The sequence below is a fragment of the Bactrocera dorsalis genome, chromosome 5 (assembly GCF_023373825.1).
Source record: "Bactrocera dorsalis isolate Fly_Bdor chromosome 5, ASM2337382v1, whole genome shotgun sequence".
NCBI lineage: Eukaryota > Metazoa > Arthropoda > Insecta > Diptera > Tephritidae > Bactrocera > Bactrocera dorsalis.
The window spans coordinates 70,841,140-70,857,868 of NC_064307.1; the positions used below are offsets into that span (position 1 = coordinate 70,841,140).

At 34.4% G+C, this 16,729-nt stretch overlaps 2 protein-coding genes across 12 annotated transcripts in view; one reads left to right on the top strand and one right to left on the bottom strand.

The window, feature by feature from the left end:
- The window catches only part of LOC105229482 (CUGBP Elav-like family member 4), an 823,207-nt gene that overhangs the window by 218,513 nt on the left and 587,965 nt on the right, over window positions 1-16,729 (top strand). The window lies entirely within an intron of this gene.
- Window positions 10,502-15,453, bottom strand: LOC105227219 (uncharacterized). Its single transcript, XM_049458188.1, has 10 exons — window positions 15,296-15,453; window positions 14,971-15,221; window positions 14,599-14,761; window positions 14,213-14,460; window positions 13,095-13,224; window positions 12,914-13,019; window positions 12,453-12,851; window positions 12,273-12,378; window positions 12,095-12,203; window positions 10,502-10,945 (listed from the first exon to the last, which is right to left on the bottom strand). The coding sequence occupies exons 1-10, from the start codon at window positions 15,348-15,350 to the stop codon at window positions 10,539-10,541; spliced, it is 1,974 nt and encodes a 657-aa protein (XP_049314145.1). The 5' UTR covers window positions 15,351-15,453; the 3' UTR covers window positions 10,502-10,538.

Here is a 16,729-nt window from a genome sequence, read left to right on the forward strand (position 1 = left end):
AAAATCCATAAATAACAGTCAATCAGGTGTATGAATGTTATGCCAGCCAGCCATCAGTTCGAGGTATTTATTTCAATGACCGAGGGCAAATGCTGCATTGCGACCATGTAATCGCCCGTCCGATTTTGTAAGCTTAACTTCATTACACCATAGTTTACTGTGAGTACTACGCAGAGAAATATTACACGCTACATTGAGCAAAGGCAATAATGCTTACACATGCAATGCCGGCACACTGTGCGCATATTAAGATATGAGTTGCCGAATAAATTTTAATAAATCAAACTTTAGTAAAATATTTTGGAAGCATATACGGTATTGTAGCTGATAGTTATTTAAAAATTAAAATAAAAAAACGAAATTTAGTTAAAAATACAAAATTTGAGACAAATAATGCGTTTAATATTTTTGTCCATTGAAAGAATCGCATCGCAGTACTGAGGGGTTCCGACTTAAGCAGCTGCTGTAATCAAACTGGTGGGGCAGATCGCACTCATACTTGGCATGGTAATTAAGGACAGTTCTGCCAAATCAGTAAAAGAAACATTTTTTACCCAGAGAATTTAATTACAATTTTCGGATGTTTTTGTTTTAATGTAGATATAAAATTATATGATATCGAAGTTGAAAAAAGTATAAGTTCGCTTGGATTGAGAAAATCTAATATTAAAAGCTAAACGCATTTTTGGAGTCTGTATTTCACCGAAACCATAAATCCGAAAATGTATGAGCAGGCAGCGAATTAAGGTACAAACGCGTCTCTTCATTTCTCTAAAATGTTATATTTACAGTTTAAAGGGGTGTCTGGCCTAGGGTGATTAATTTCAGATAACTTTTTAAGTAAAAAAAGGAAATAGATATTGACCTGCTCATATCAGTACTGTTTATTTTTTGACATATACAGGCACACTATATATCCTATAGGGAAACTTTACTTACTTTAGTTAGAAGTCCAAACATTGCTTATTCCAATTATAATTACCATAGAAATTCTGACGAAATATTTAATGCTTTACTTCAGTTAATTGACGCTAACTGCATTTAATCTTGAAAGCATATTAAATCGGCCAAATATGCTTGTAAACTCTAATATATATCTTTGTATATTATACTCACTCGCCTTTCAACCTTTCAAAAATGGCAATAACTTCGCAGCATCATGTTGCAATTTTGCAACAAAAATCGAGGAAATGCTACCAAACGATTTTCAAAATATCGATGACGATTTGAATGGCTGGCAGCTGCCAAAGCACGCATTATGCCCGAGTGAAAAGTTAAGTGGCTCAACTGAATGGACGTCTTGCACTCTTGCTTACAGTTATATGCATACACTTGTGCTCCAAAATGCGTTCATGTGCTGCTCACAGGTAGCAATGCTTGAAATGCATAAATGCAAGGAAATCAAAGTGATTTGGCGTGAGTAATAGTTTTGTGAAATTAATATGCGTAAAAAAGGCAACCAATATGTAGCGGAAGCAATATACATATGTGAGCATGAAGGTAGAATTTTTGTTATTTCGAAAGTCATGTATGGATATTCAAGGATCAAGAATTGCAGTAGAAGCGTGTATATTTACTGAAGAGCGTATTAGCAGAATAAAAATGTGATTTATGTTTTGAAAGTCCTGTACGTGAATTCAGGGATTAAGAATTGCTGTAGCGTAAACTAAGCAAATTTCTTGCGAAATATTTGTTTGGCTATGAAAAGGCATATTTTATGGTTCATTAGGTAAGGTAGTGCATAATGGCCTCGTTGATTCAGCTAATATTTGTATTGTGTTTGGCAGGAAAAAATATATATATTTTTTAATTTTAGTACACATTTTAACAAACAATACTTCGCTCACCATTAATTTTGCTACATACTCTTGCAATCTGCTAACCGCTTGACTACTGAACCAGTTCGATAAATACACAAGTCATTAAAAATGTTAAGCTATGAAAGTTTAGTTATTGCTAAAAAGCAAATCAGGGATATGTTTTGGGGGCATGCATGATCCTCAACATCATGTGCAAAGCAGCTGAAGGAAAATAAGAAAATTTTCTGCGCACACGTCCTCTAAAAGACTGCGGGATGGTTGTTGAACTAGGTGCCGGTCACTACTTAGGGGGTTACATAGTTTTAGGGTTAAAAAAAATCGATTTTTTTATTGTCTTATTAAATTAGAACAACACCTCTAATATATTGTCCTAAATCTTCAAGTTGATCCCAGTAATAGTTTCGGAGATAGAGCCGTAAGAACTTGTCCGCTCGAAGCTGGCTAGGTTAAGTGCGCCATCTTTGAACGCGTTTTACTCGAAACTGTGTTTTGGAAGTCAGTTGGCAAGATATCTCGAGAAAATCGGTTGAGTACCGTCAAGAAATTTTTCACAGTCCTTAAAGACTTGAACAAAGGATTTGTTTCGATTACAACTATTTGAAAAAAAAATGTGAAATTGTAATTTTTTTGGAAAAATGTCTGCAAAAAATCCTATTTTCAGTTTTTCCTTCTTCCAAGTATTGTATTTAGGATGATGAGGTAAGGAGTTATCCAACGCCTACTCATCTTTTTTCTAAGGGGTTACCGGAAATTACGTCGGAATGGCCGATTTTAAAATATTTTTTTTCGAAAAATGCTAGCCGCATGGGCATTAATAGCGATGACGTTTGTAGAAAAAGCTGGGAAGTAGACCAGAGTGAGAAGCTGGCACAGCTGCTATGATTCTGTCCAGAATTATCCGGAAATAAAGCTAAGATATCGAAAAGCTTCACAGTTCAAGGCACTAGATGAAATATAAGAGTTAGCTTTCAAATATCTATTAAGCTTCAGCTCGCATTGATAAGCCTCCAACTGGCATTACAAAGGACCTGTAGGACTTGTGTTACCTAATGTAACATAACCTGGTACTTCTCTGGTCAGTTTTCCAATCACATATTTGTTGCAAGCAACGCAGTACGTTTCATACATTCTTATGCGTAGATCTTGAGACCCTTTAGCTACATTTTTGCTTTTACTTTCCACCTAACTTTGTCATGAAAGCCGCAGTATTTTCATTTGCGTGTAAGCAACGAGCGGTGTAATACAAAATTTACCAACTAACGTCCTCAAAAAATAATTTTGTGCGGAGCAAAGAAACTCACGAACTCAAGGAGCACAGGAAATACAGTAATTATTCACAGCTTCACTCAATTTGAGCACACGCAGCAGTGATGAAACCTTAGCGTAGCAAACTCAAAGTGAACCAAACATTTATACGACTTGCAAAACAGCAAACAACAAATAACAACCAACAGACAATAATAAATAACAACAACAATGTATACACTTCAAAAAAAATAAAAGCAAATAATGTAAAAAATCAGAAAAAATGCTTTGAATTCATGTCAAACCAACGAGCGGAGGAAAGAGAGCGAATAAGCGAAGGGGAGGACGAAAGAGAGTGCAGCAAAAGTGGCATGAGCCTTGGCTGCGCTTTGAAGCGTGAGCTGTTAGCTGGCGGCTTACCACATTCTACTGGCATACCTGCTAAGCCAACGCTTAAAGTTGCTAATTAAAGTTGAAGCATTTTTAATTAAGACAACGGAGCCAAACAAGTGGAAATGGCAAATATGCGTTGCATTTGTTGTAACACCTGATTGCGCTTTGTTTGCCACTGCTGTTGTTATTGTTGCTGTTTTGTGTTGCTTACATTGTTGCTATTGCTACACTCTCTGTATGTGTGTATGTGTTAGTGCTGCTTTGTTAGTGGCAAACTTTTTAATTTAATAATATTGCAAATATTTTTCATAAAACAATTTCACAAATTCTATAAAATTCATACAAAACCAAAGTTAAAAGCCAACAACCACAACGCAGCCGGGTTAGAGCAGGCGGTCGGCTAAAGTGCTGGCTGCGCATGAAAAGTATTTTTTAATAAAATGTGGTGTTTTTAGAAGTAAATGAGTTGCCAGCTTAGGCGTTTTCTTATAGTAGGCGATTCTGTTGCAGAGTAGAAGCATAAAGATCACTTGCAGAAAATGCATGTCGCACTATTACGCACAATTAGTAACACTCAGAATTAAATGTGGAGAACTGGGAGTAGCAAAGTGCCATTTTTGCATATAAAGCTTACCCTTTTTAGCGCCGAGCAGCCGATGAGCGGCTAAAGCTGAGAAAAAGTGAAAGGGTAGAAAATATTTAGTATGTAAGTAGCATTGCAAGAACATTTCTATAGGGATCGAAGCTTAAATTTTACGTATTTCTCTTTTTGGGCTGTTTTTACAAAAGGGGTTACATTGGTTTTGATATGTCAAATTATTATTTTTTTTAATTTTTCTATATTTTTTTAAATACAATGTGATTTATCGACGCGTTTTTTCGGTTACAAATAATTTTTTAAGGACTTTTTCGTTAAAAATTATACCTAAAATCATACTTTTTTGTTTGAAGCCTTGCCAAAAAATGCATTTTTCTCCTATACTTCAATTAATCACGACTTACACTCATTTGCCAACCAATAAAATGTAATTTTTTGACCTTAGATGAGTATTTCTCTGCTGAGCACGCAAAGAAAACGTTTTTGAGCGATACGTTCTAAAACCAGCTGCTCTCACCGCTTTGTTGTTCTTCAGATGGTTAATTGCTATCCGAACTTCTTCATGGTCGGGCAGTGGAACGTCTGTTCCATCGTCATCGTTTGGGGAATTTCCTGTTGTCATTCTTTTGCTGCCATTCAGAAGGGTGGAGACGTTCTCCCTCCATAATTTTAGTATGCTCTGGACATGAGTCACTAGATCACCTCTGGGGGTACTACAAGAGTATGGTGCAGTCTTGAAACCGTTTATTGGTCGTCGCATCTTTTCGTAGTATTTTCGTGTTGGTCAGCTCCGAACTCAATTTTAATTGTTCAGTTTTTATGGTAGCTATATGCTATGGTAATCCAATTCTTAACAATTGTAGCGATGTCTTAATTAATTCATGCCAAATCTTGTAGAGATATCACTTCGAATGAGAAAGTTTTATTTTTGATAGTACCAAGCGAAAAAAGAAAATATTCGGTTTTTTACCAGACCTAATGCGTATACATAAATTTTTATTAGAGCCTATAGAAATTAACATATACATATCTATTAGAAAATACATAAACTTTTATGCCATCTGAATTGTATCTGAATATTTTCGCTAACCATGACCAATTGTCTGTACTTTGAGTGAGTAAACTACTGTGTATGTATGTGTTTTCATAAAAACATACATATACACAGAGCTACACTATATGTACTTGATAAAAAGTCGTTATGCCAACACCACCACTACACTGAAAATTCATACAATTTGGCTTCGTGTGTTTTTTGTTATTACTGTTTGGCGAGAAGTTGTTGATTGCTACTACTGCTTCTATTTACGAGTATATTGCTGTTGATGACGATGATGAAAGCGATTGCTTAGCAACGCAACAGTTTGCCATGGCAATAATACCTTATAATTTGTGATTGAGTTTTATTCAACGAACGAACGAACGAAAAAAAAAAAATCACACAACACAACACAAAAAAGAAGAAAAAAATAGCGATTACAAAGTATGACAACAAAAGCAGCAATAACAACAAACACAATGGCGCAATAAATGTGAAAAAGTGTTGTTGCTGTGGTTGCCGCACGACGTTCGAGGCAAAAGTTCAGCTGGCTTGAATGATTGCTGGTGGCTGTGGCGCAGCTGTGTGGCAGAGCAAAAGCCAGTGAGTGCGCGCACTGTAAGGCGGGGGCGGTGTATGCGGTTGTGCGCTGGCAAGGTTGGTTGCGAAAATGAAAACAACAAACGTGAAAGTAAGAGTTCAGCAAAAACTAGAAGCCAATAATAATTTTTTGTTGCACACAGCAGGTAGAAAAATAGGAAAAAGGGGAAGATCAGCAAAAGCGTGTAGGTGGAAAGTAGATGGTTGATAATTAAGTAATATTTGTGGCACATGTGTATAAGAAATTGAAGTAGTACTAAATCACACTTATAGTATAGATTTGGCAAAAAATTATTATTTTCATGTCTTCCCAAGGGTTTTCATGTTCTTCCTAGGGTTTTCAGTCTTCAAATCTCGTTGATTTTTACTAATACAAAGCCAATAAAAATGTTAGCTGCTCTTACGATAGTGTCAGACGTTGGACCGACTTATTAGTGAGACATTTTTTATCGAGCTGCTGTATCTAGTCTAGAATATAATTAATTTTTTGAAATTTAGTAATAAATATAAGCTGAAAATTTTCAATCATTTTCGCTTTTTGATAAACTTTCGTCATGAGAACACCAAAAGTTTCGCAAAAATACGCAAACGGTGGGTAAATATGCTGATTTTGAGCCTAATAGAGATTCGTGTTTCAAAATTAAATGTCTAATGTATACTTTTAGGCGCCTTACACTCTATGAAGCATTTTGTATTTATAAATTTGAAACTTACTGTTAGTTTATTAACGATTTGTTGAGTAATATGAAGGCGTTTTATGAATTTTCAATGATTTCAGCAACACATACTTTTATGCGTGCCTTAAAATATACTTTTAGGCGCGTTACACTCGGTGAATTATTTTATACCTACAATCGTGTTACTCATTGCTAGATTACTAACAATTTGTTGACAAATACGAAGCTATTTTATCAATTTTCAATGATATCAGCGACACATACTTTTAGGCGTAGCATCGATTATATAGGAATTGTACTAGAAATATTTGTTTCTTATAGACTCGAACCTCGGGGTGTCATTTTACCACGGAGTTATTGAGAAAACCAAAGGTTTTTCAGCAGATTTCAAAAAAACGACACATACTTTTAGGCGTATCTTCAATAATACCTAAATTTTGCACCAATATATATTACTTATAGGCTTAATACTCGTGCTGCTATGATTTACTGTGGAACACCAATTCTTTTATAGCACTAATTTCAACTACACATACTTTTAGGCGTTTCCTATATTAGATTTATATAAGATCGGTATTGCGCCTTAAGATATTTTTTATTTATTTTGAACAAACATATCAGCAATATCTTGATATAGTCAATATTCAATTATATAATTCTACTAATTGAATTCCATTGCTTTTATTATTGCCAGTGTTGCGGTATTTATCTAGAAGTATTATTTTACTGCCTCGACCAGATAGCTGCCTTTGTTTATATTGGAACTCTAGTTAACATTTTTCTTGCAATGCCTTTATTATATAACGTTGTGACTATTTCTATTTTATTTTACTTCATATTTCCTCACACTTGTACTTAGTTGCCAGGTAACCATTCACAAGACCTTGAGTATTGTTGTTGTTGCAGCAAAAAGTAATAACATAAAAGCAGTTTTATTATTGGCCGGCAGCAAGAGGTGCCTTGAGGCTAACGTAGAAGTTTAAGAAAATATAAAAAATTTAAGAAATTAGAAAAGAACGAATTAATTAAAATTAAGGAAAAGTTAATGAGATTATTAAATTCAGAATTAATTAATTAATTACAAAAAATTTCGAAAACAAAAATAATTTAATAAATAACATTTAATGAAATATAATTAATACGCATATTAAATTCAAAATAAATTAATTAAAAAAAATGTATTTTCAAAATAAAGTTTAAAAGTTAATTAATCAATTTTTTTTAAATAAAAATACTTAAAAAAATTAATTAGCAAATTTTTATAATTTCCGAAAGCCAAAAAATTTTCATTTAACAAAAATGGTTAGTAAGGATATTAAATCCAGAATTAATTAATTTAAAAAGATATTTTTCAATTAATTTGCAGATATTTTTATAATTTTCGAAAGCTGAAATAAATCTTATTTATTCGAAAATTCTTCTGAGCCAGAGCTGTTTCAACTTGCTTAACCCATGGTTACTTCAAGTGGGTACATATGACCTTTATTTCAACAAGGGTTAAGAAAAAAATTGTTGAGAGTTTTCTCTAAGCAGAGTTAAACCAAAATTTAATTACAATTTCAATTTTGTCAATCAGTTAAAATTTTATGCAATAAAATTTATCCAACTCTCATTCTCTCTGTCTTCATTTTATTTTTTATTAGCCATTCAAAAGCTACATACCCGCACATATACACCAACATTCATATTTACAAATAAATATTCTTTTATATATGCTCCCAAGCCCACCTGATCATATTTCTCTAAGCCATCGTTGCTGTGCTGGCATTCGTCAATATTTTTTCATTGTTGCCAACTGTGCTTGCCAGCTATTTGTACCTACAATTGCTTCCGTTGTAAATATTTGTTATTTTGTTTGGCTTTGTTGCTTTTGTTGTTGTGCATTTTATGAAATTCCTTTAGCGAAATCCTACTCAATTAGTTGGAATTTCTTATTTATTTCAGATGTTTTACTTTATTTCTCGAGCATACTTGTTGTGCTGCCACGGAAGTTGTTCAAGCTGTTTGTGTGTGTGAGCGAAGATTACAAATACTTTTGAGTCTGTATGTTTAGGTATATACGTTTGCTGCTTTAGTTGTAAATTTTTTTTATTAATATTGAAAGTATTTGACAAAAATTAAGTAAAAATTACTGCTTGAATTTCATTTCACAATTCTTCAATTAAATATTTGACATTTCGGCATTTATTTTGGCAATATTACGAGCCACTCTGGCAAATATTGTTCATTGCTAAGCTGGTAGGAATGAGCGCTTATTTTTAACAAAACTGTAGTAAACTAAAAGTAGAGACATACTGAAGAGAGCTCAGGAAGTCGTCAAACAAGATAATAGTTCGCTTTATGTAGTTTGAATAATGGGAATTAACCCATGGCGAAGAAACTTGGCATATTTCGGTAAAAATAAAATATTAGAAAATAATTTTTTTTCACTCAACTATTTTATTTTTTTTATTATTGGTGAATATTGTAAAATATTTTCCGTGTAAAAGCTGCTTTGTCATACAAAATTTTCATTGAGTTTATCAAAAACTTCTTTAGGAAACAAAAATTTAGCTCTTAAAAGTTTTATGAACTGGTTGAGCAGGCAACACATCCTCAGATTCTAATATACATGATACTGTTGTTGTCCTTCTCACCTACTTACGAGTATAGCAGCTATTTATGGTCTTTGGAGTTGTGATGTGCCATTACAGACCCACGTATTGATTTGTGAAACTATAAGGTGACTCAAAAGTACTCGTAGTATGCTGAGCATGTCTATTGAAATAATGAACTATCATAGCCAACACAAGGCCTTTAATATAAACCACTTGAAACGTGATCATCTGTCACATCTCTGCCATATTATGTTTCAATAATAATAGTGTTTACCAAAAGTACTAGGCAACTTTTTCTCCCAAAAAATTATTAGAAATAAGCACGAAAACATCATTCATTTGCTAAACTCCACGCTGCACTCACTAAGGCACACAAATGAAAAAATGCATCAAAGTTTTCGGGTGCATTTGCGCTTGAACGCTCCACAAAGCTGCGCGCGAAATAGCTGAAGTTTTCGATTTGTTGCCACCACAGCAACTCAAAGTACTTTCGCCGCGGTATTCGCCTCTATGTTCTAGCAGCGTGTTGTACACACAACCATGGCGTAAGCCTACATAACCATGTGCGCTTCAGTGAAAATTTATCAGCGCTTTATCGTAGTGTACAGGAGTTGCTCTAATGTGCATTCATATTTTTGTTCGCCTCCACAACCGCTTTCGCATAACTTGTTTATATTGATTAGGTGGGGAAGTAAAATATTAACCACAGTTGCGCGGCGGCTGAGCGGGTGCTGAAGAGCATACATATTAAGCGCTGAAGTATCTGGCATGCCAGCCTAGTGGCGCTGTTGCTTAGAAATTTGCTTATGATGTGCGCACAGCGTTCCGTCTGCTTGATTGCCTGCCGCGTGCGCGCGCTGTGGTGGGTTTCTATTGACGACCAAAATTCCTCAACTAATTAGCTCTTCTTGAAGAAATATCCGCTTGTTTTTGTCCTTATTTTTGTTGTTTGTGAACGCAAGACTTAAGCGGATACACAAGTTGAACTACGTTTGTTGACATATATGTTTGTATGAATTTTATATGAATATGTGAGAACATATGCAGATGAAGGAGATCTTCTTGTGTATCTGGCTGGATTAATTTCACTCTTCATTAGTTCGATGCCGATATACCATATCAACCATATATCATATTATGAAAAGATGGGTGTAGTAAAGTTGATGATTTGGAGTGCATACAAACCGGAAATTTATTTCTTTAGCTGAAACTTATTATATTTGCATATTTATTAAAAATTGTTTGACTAAGCTTTAAAGCAAAAAAGTCATAAACTACTTGAGAATTCAAAGTATGTAGAAATAACCAACGAAATGTTATCTTTTACTCTTTAGAGATTACTTTTTATAAAGACAAAAATCGAAATCATCAAAAACATACAACAAACCTTCCGAAAACTTAAAGTAATGCTAAGCGTCATATGAAGCTGACTAAGAAACAGCTATTAAATACTTCGAAAGCAGAAATTAGAGCGTGAAAAACTTTTTGAATTTACTTGCTATTAATTTTACACTTCTTCAATCTTCTTTTCTATATTTTTTTCTACATTCTTTGCTTCACACATGCAACTCAGTTTACATTTATCACCGCTTGTGCTTTCTTCTGCGTATACTTATAGTAGATCAATTCGCCAATAAAAGCGAAGATACTGAATACAAAGCCAATTATCAGAGGCAATACCAAACCTATGAAGTTTCCCATATCCAATTTAACTGGACCCACATCGAAATCCATATACATAGATGCCTGTATCTCTTCCTGCTGCTGCCCATCCATGTAGGTGGCGGCAACTTCCCACTCCCAGAATATATCCAAGCCGGTTGAGTGCACTCGCATAATCACATCATTCAATTTGGGCAGCAAGGCCCATAGGCGTGGTACGAAGGCAAAGCAATATTGAAAATAAATATCGTCAATCATTAACTTGAGGCGCTTAAAAGATTCATCTGTGAGAAAGTCAACGTTGCCAAAATGACCTGGGGAAATGAAAATGAAATACAAGTGGGAAATTAAATTTGGCTTATTGCAACTGCAACTGTTGATTTTTTATTTTTCGAAGGTGATATGATGTTGTGATATGTGTAGGGGTGCAATTAATTCTCTCAAATTGAAATTATATAAATGTCATATAAATGTGACATAAACAGAAATAGTAAAGATGTAATCACAATAATGAAGTGTGAAATCGGAACGTACAGGTAGACATCATATGAAGTATGATGGCGATGCCCAAATGAAACAAAAAAGATATTAAAAGTTTCATACGACTATTCTATCCAGCTAAGAGTAAATGTTATAGATATAAAAAATGTCATGTGATATTTTTATATCATGTGGTATTTTTGTATCATAAGAGGTGTAAATATCAATTTCTTATAAGAGAATTCTGACAAAAATTCAAAGATATAAAGAAATGCCATGTGATATTTTTGTATCATATGATGTAATAATATTTTATAAAATAATGTCAATTTTGAATTAAGTTACAAAAACACATTATTTTGAAAAATGTCCTGCGATATTTGTATATCATGTGATGCGATATTTATAAAAAGTCCCATAAATACCAAATTTTACAAAAGCAAATAATTTATATATAAAAAAATAAAAAAAGCCATGTGAAGTTTTTATATCACATATGATGAATAAATTTTTTATTTTTGATGCCTAAGTTGAAAACGTATAATAAAAAAAATCATTTGATCATGTGATGTGGATAAAAAAGTCATGTGATATTTTTATATTATTTTTTAAATTATACGAAATTTGATTTAAATTGTAATCAAATAAACGTAAAATGCTGTTAAGTATTAGTTGCGAATGCTGTCAGGAAATTATATGAAACGTTTAACCGATGTGATATTAAGTCACATAGAAAATAGTTTATATGATGGTGGCATGATCTGATATCAAAACATGCTTGTTTTCTATATGAAGTTAAATATTGTCGATATCAAAAATATTTGTGATGCTATAAAATCATATCATGATATCATGGGCAAATCATGTGATGTGATATGATACCTTCACTAGCAAGAGCTGAACATAAAACCTTTTCTACGCCTGATTTAATTGAAAGAGTGTGCTATTTATTGGTAATTTACGCCTTTTTCTTTACAACATACCGAATGCCAATCGCTCCAAAATGAAGCCCATATTCTCGGTCTTCGCGAATTCCGTTAGTTGCTCGTATGTGTATACATGATATTTTTGCAAAAGTTTTTCCACCATCGGCTGCAAGTAACAGTAAAGTTAAACATAAAACCAAAAATCGACTAGAATTCTTATTTTGAAGCAACTCACGTCATCATCGGCGCCTTTCAGTGAAATTACCCAATCAGGCGACGTTGCGGTCCATGGTATGCCATGCCTGTATAAACGCTCCACAGAGTCCGAGGCTTCCTCCAAGCTAAGCATTATTTACAAAAAAATAAAAAATTATTTGATCTAAGGATCAAAAATATAACTTAGTCTGAGGCTTACGTCGGCAACGTCAATATCGCCGAAAGACCACCGCCATAGACACTCGTCACAATCGTGTCCATCATGTAGCAAGCGAAGAGCACCATGCGTACCGTATGTGAATTCACCACATAATCCGAACCCTGCGATACGAATAGCTTCAGTGTCGTAATGTAACCAAATTGAAAACTCTCCATTAAACCATATTGTGGTTCAGTATCCGATGGCGCTAGATGGCGTGTGAAAAAGAGTGCAAGCGCTTCAACGCCCAGACAGGCAAATACTCCCAGCCAGAGGGTGAGTTGAAAGGGGCGAAGCGGTAGTAACCAGCTTGTGAGTCGATGTGGCGATGGTACTAGGCAAGTAACGCCCGAACGGCCAATAAATAAGGACATATCCAAATAGCGGTAATCATCGGGCCTAATCAAAAATAATTATAAGAAATATGAATAAAAACGCAGCGATGAAAGTACTAAATTTACCAAAAATATAAAGCACCAACAGCGTAGTGGGATTTTCTGGAGGTTACCAAACCGAAAATACCATCCGCCGTCAGATTTGCATAAGATGTGCCCCAATCATCTTCGGCTTTTATTTGGTATGTAAAAAAAGAAGATCAGGCACAGTTTGAGCTTGCAAAAACACACATATGTATATACTTACATGTATCGGTATTTACTGTACAGTTAACCACTTCACAAAGTGCGAGCAACATGCGCACTTCAGTGCCATCAATATGTGCCATGCCGCGAAGATTTTCCGGAGAGTGGTCTTTGATCTGTGGCTGACGCTCCTAGAAAGAGATGTAAAGTTGCTATACCTCACGTCTCCCAAATGTGTAATAACTACTTCTCACAAATCTTTTGAAATAAAGTGAGTACAAATCTTAAGATTTATTTTCGGAAAGCTTAGAGACTTTAAGAGTAAGTTAATGTGCTTGAAAATTAATATAGACGTATATCACAAGTATTTATTTTTTAGTAAATTTGTTTGTTTTCGGAATGGTTAGGAATGTTTCGGAATAATTCGGAGTTCGTTATATTTTTTCACAAGTTCAAAGAAGTAAGCTTTAGGACCAATTAAAAGTTATTCCAAATTATTCTATGAAATCGAGTACCTATTAAATGTTATTTTCGCACAAAGCTTTTTTCTAGTATCTTTTTCGGAGTTTTCCGAGTTTTAGAAATGATAGAAAAAACTTCAAAGTAATTTATTATGTTTTAAGACGAAATTTTTGCATAATTTTAGTAAATAATCATTTCGGATTGGCTCTAAATTTTTTCGGAGTTATTCGCAGTTTTTCAAAATAAAGAAAATTATTCGAATGTTGAGAGTTATGAAGTCGAGAGCTATTTAGTAATATTTTTTTACAAAGTGTGTTTTTCTTCAGAGTGTTTCTGAGTTTTTAGGAGTTCCTCGAAATAAGTTTTAGTTCCAACGAGCAGTTTCTTTCACAATTTTATTGAAATAATACTTTCGGAGTATTTTTGAGCTTTTTCGGAGTAATTCGGAATTAAAAATGTATTCTCATAATTGATGAAAATATTTCCACCAACTTTATGTGAGAAAAAGTATACTTCTTCTGGTTTTTGAGAAGTAATTCGGAGTTTTTCGAAGTACGTTTTAGTCTCTTAGTGCGAGTTTTCTTGCACAATTTCATTCAAACAGTAATTTGGAAATGTTTCGAAGTTTTTTCGAAAATAAACTTTGCCGTGAATTGTCACTTTTTCGAACATTCTTTTATAAAAAGCTCAATATTTTACATAATCGAATTGACTTACATAATCAATCACTGTAAACGGCCGATAATCGAAAATTCCAACTGTCACTTCGCGTCCCTGCAGGTTTTGAACCTTGTCCATATACAAATCAACGCCCAACTCAAATTTGCCATCCACACCATTATAACGATCCAATACATACAGTTGCTCCGGATGCTCAGCTAGCGGTCCAATGAATTTATTAGTTTTCAATGCAAACGTCGAGCAATTGCCGCACTCGGCTTCGACTATTAAAACATTTGGTTGATCTGTAATTAAATTCAAGTGCCAGTAAAGTACACGGACACAGAGCTACCTACAAGCGATATATGTATATTTAACTGCCAACTTTGATAAATGTGCAACGAGTAGCGCTAGTAAATTTATATATGCCGTATGTACTTTACCTATGAAAAGAGAATCATCGAAGTATGCTGTCGTATCCTGTTGCAGGTCTTTACGGTACGCAAATAGAAATTTATTACGCAACGAACGCCAAACTGATATTCTGCTGGCATTGTAAAAGCTGCGCGCAAAGCTCAATATGTCCTCCTGAAAGGCCACGAAAGTCTACGAAGTTCACGGCAGGCGAGAGCGAAAGGCGGGTCATAAAAGTGGTAATTAAAATTCATGCGTAATTAAATTAAAATACAAAATGAAACTGATTTCGCAGCTATCCTACGCGCTTATCTACCACTTATTTTAATTTTCTCGCAACACTCACTCCTTCAGCAACTTTGGCCGCCGCCACCGCAGTCTGACTGATTACTCGAACTCACCTCACAGTGGGATTCTCTGATGGCTATAGTCAATTTCTGCACCAACGCATCGGGCTGCATGCCGTGGGCCAGTTGTGTTTCGGCAAAAGCTGTAAAATTGTAAATGTCCTGCTGCAAGGATTGCGACAAATTGTCAGGCCAAATATTTATGTACTGTATGAATTCGCCATTGGCTGGTGTTTGCAATTCAAATGGGAAATCGTGATGCCACAGGATACAGGTGGCATGCGAGTCAATAAAATATGTTTGTACTAGTGTGGGAGTAAGCGGAATTTTATTAATAATGAATATAAAAAAGGTATAGATTTAAAAAATGCAAATTTACTTATGATATTGAGTAGCGCAGTCCAGTGGTTGACTGCAGGTGATAGCAGTGACATATTTAATTATTTTTTTTGTTTATTTGTATATATATATTTAAACACAAACCGAGAACTGGAGCTGGCGCTAGAGTGCACTTACTGTCAGTGCTGAGTGGTGGTAGTGGCTTTTATAAGCGTTTTTCCTGTGTTGTGCACCCACAAAGTAAGGTAAACAAATTATAAGCCTAGTTAATGGTTAGTTAACGCTCTTATTAGAAAGTGCAAACAAGGTTTTCTTTATTGTGCGTGTAAGGAAAGCCTTGCATAGCTAAACAGCTGCTTATTTGGTCAGTAAATACACATAAGTTACGACTAAGTCTTTAACCCTTCAAGCAAGCAATTTATATTGCTGTACTTATGACACCTGATAGAAAATATTAGAAGCAAACCTACAGTGCGTATGAGTAAACAATAACTCAGAAAGAAGCGATGTGATATGTTAGAGACGAAAACTATAAATGAAAGAGTACATTTATATATATTTTAATGATATTTACAGTCGTTAGGAACTGTTGTATGCTAAGTACATATGGACATATGTTACTTTCGAAATATTTTCAGTTGAACGCATGTTCTTCTAACGAAATCTGTACTTTATTTGTGGTTATAAAACACTTGGTAAATGCGGTAATTCTTAATATCGATCTTAGAAGCTTCTGTGTTGAAATATTTACTTTAGGAGTAATTCGGAGCTTTTCGGAGTTACTCTTACTAAACACTAAAACACATAAATTAAGCATAGCATAGTATTTTGAAAGGGCGTACTATTTTCACTCGCAGTTACGTACACTTCGGAGCAAGAATTACCTCAAAATTACATTATCTAACCTTTTGAACTTACTTGTATGTTTTTGGATTGATTCATTGTTTTTGGGCATGATTCGGAGTTTTTCGGATTTTTTCGGAGTAACTCTGAAAGTCATCTAATACACAGAAATCAGAATTTAGGTTGTTGCTTCTCTTCTGTATCGTAAAAAGTCTAATTATTTTATCACGTTTTAACGTTTTTAATTTTTTAGTAGTGACAAGCACATCGTATGAATATTTTCGCTTTGAACTTTCTAAGTTACTTTTTTTTAACTGTAATTATAGCTTTTCGAAGCAAAGTCACTTGCAACACAAAAAGTCAATCAGCACACCCTTTCTCACCTAAGCTATATTATAAATTATTAAAATGAAACTGTATTTTCACTATTTTTCATTGCCTCCCCCCACCACACCAGCTTTCTTATCAACCCACCACCGCTCAGTCATTTGCATGTGGCTGCAGTTGCCAAATTAAAAAAAAAAAATCCAATGCAAAAATGTAAAATCTTCGAAATACCCTGCAGCGTTGCCGCAACATTTCTACACTTCAACTGCAGCTGCAGCAAATGAGAGTAGCAACTGTAGCAAAA

Bases quoted from the DNA above. Each gene is read 5' to 3' on its own strand.
- LOC105227219 (XM_049458188.1), bottom strand. From the start codon at position 15,350: ATGTCACTGCTATCACCTGCAGTCAACCACTGGACTGCGCTACTCAAT. The intron at 13,020-13,094 runs GTAAGTATATAC...ACCAAATAAAAG, and splicing joins TACAGTAAATACCGATACAT to CCGAAGATGATTGGGGCACA. The intron at 12,379-12,452 runs GTAAGCCTCAGA...AATAATGCTTAG, and splicing joins GCGATATTGACGTTGCCGAC to CTTGGAGGAAGCCTCGGACT.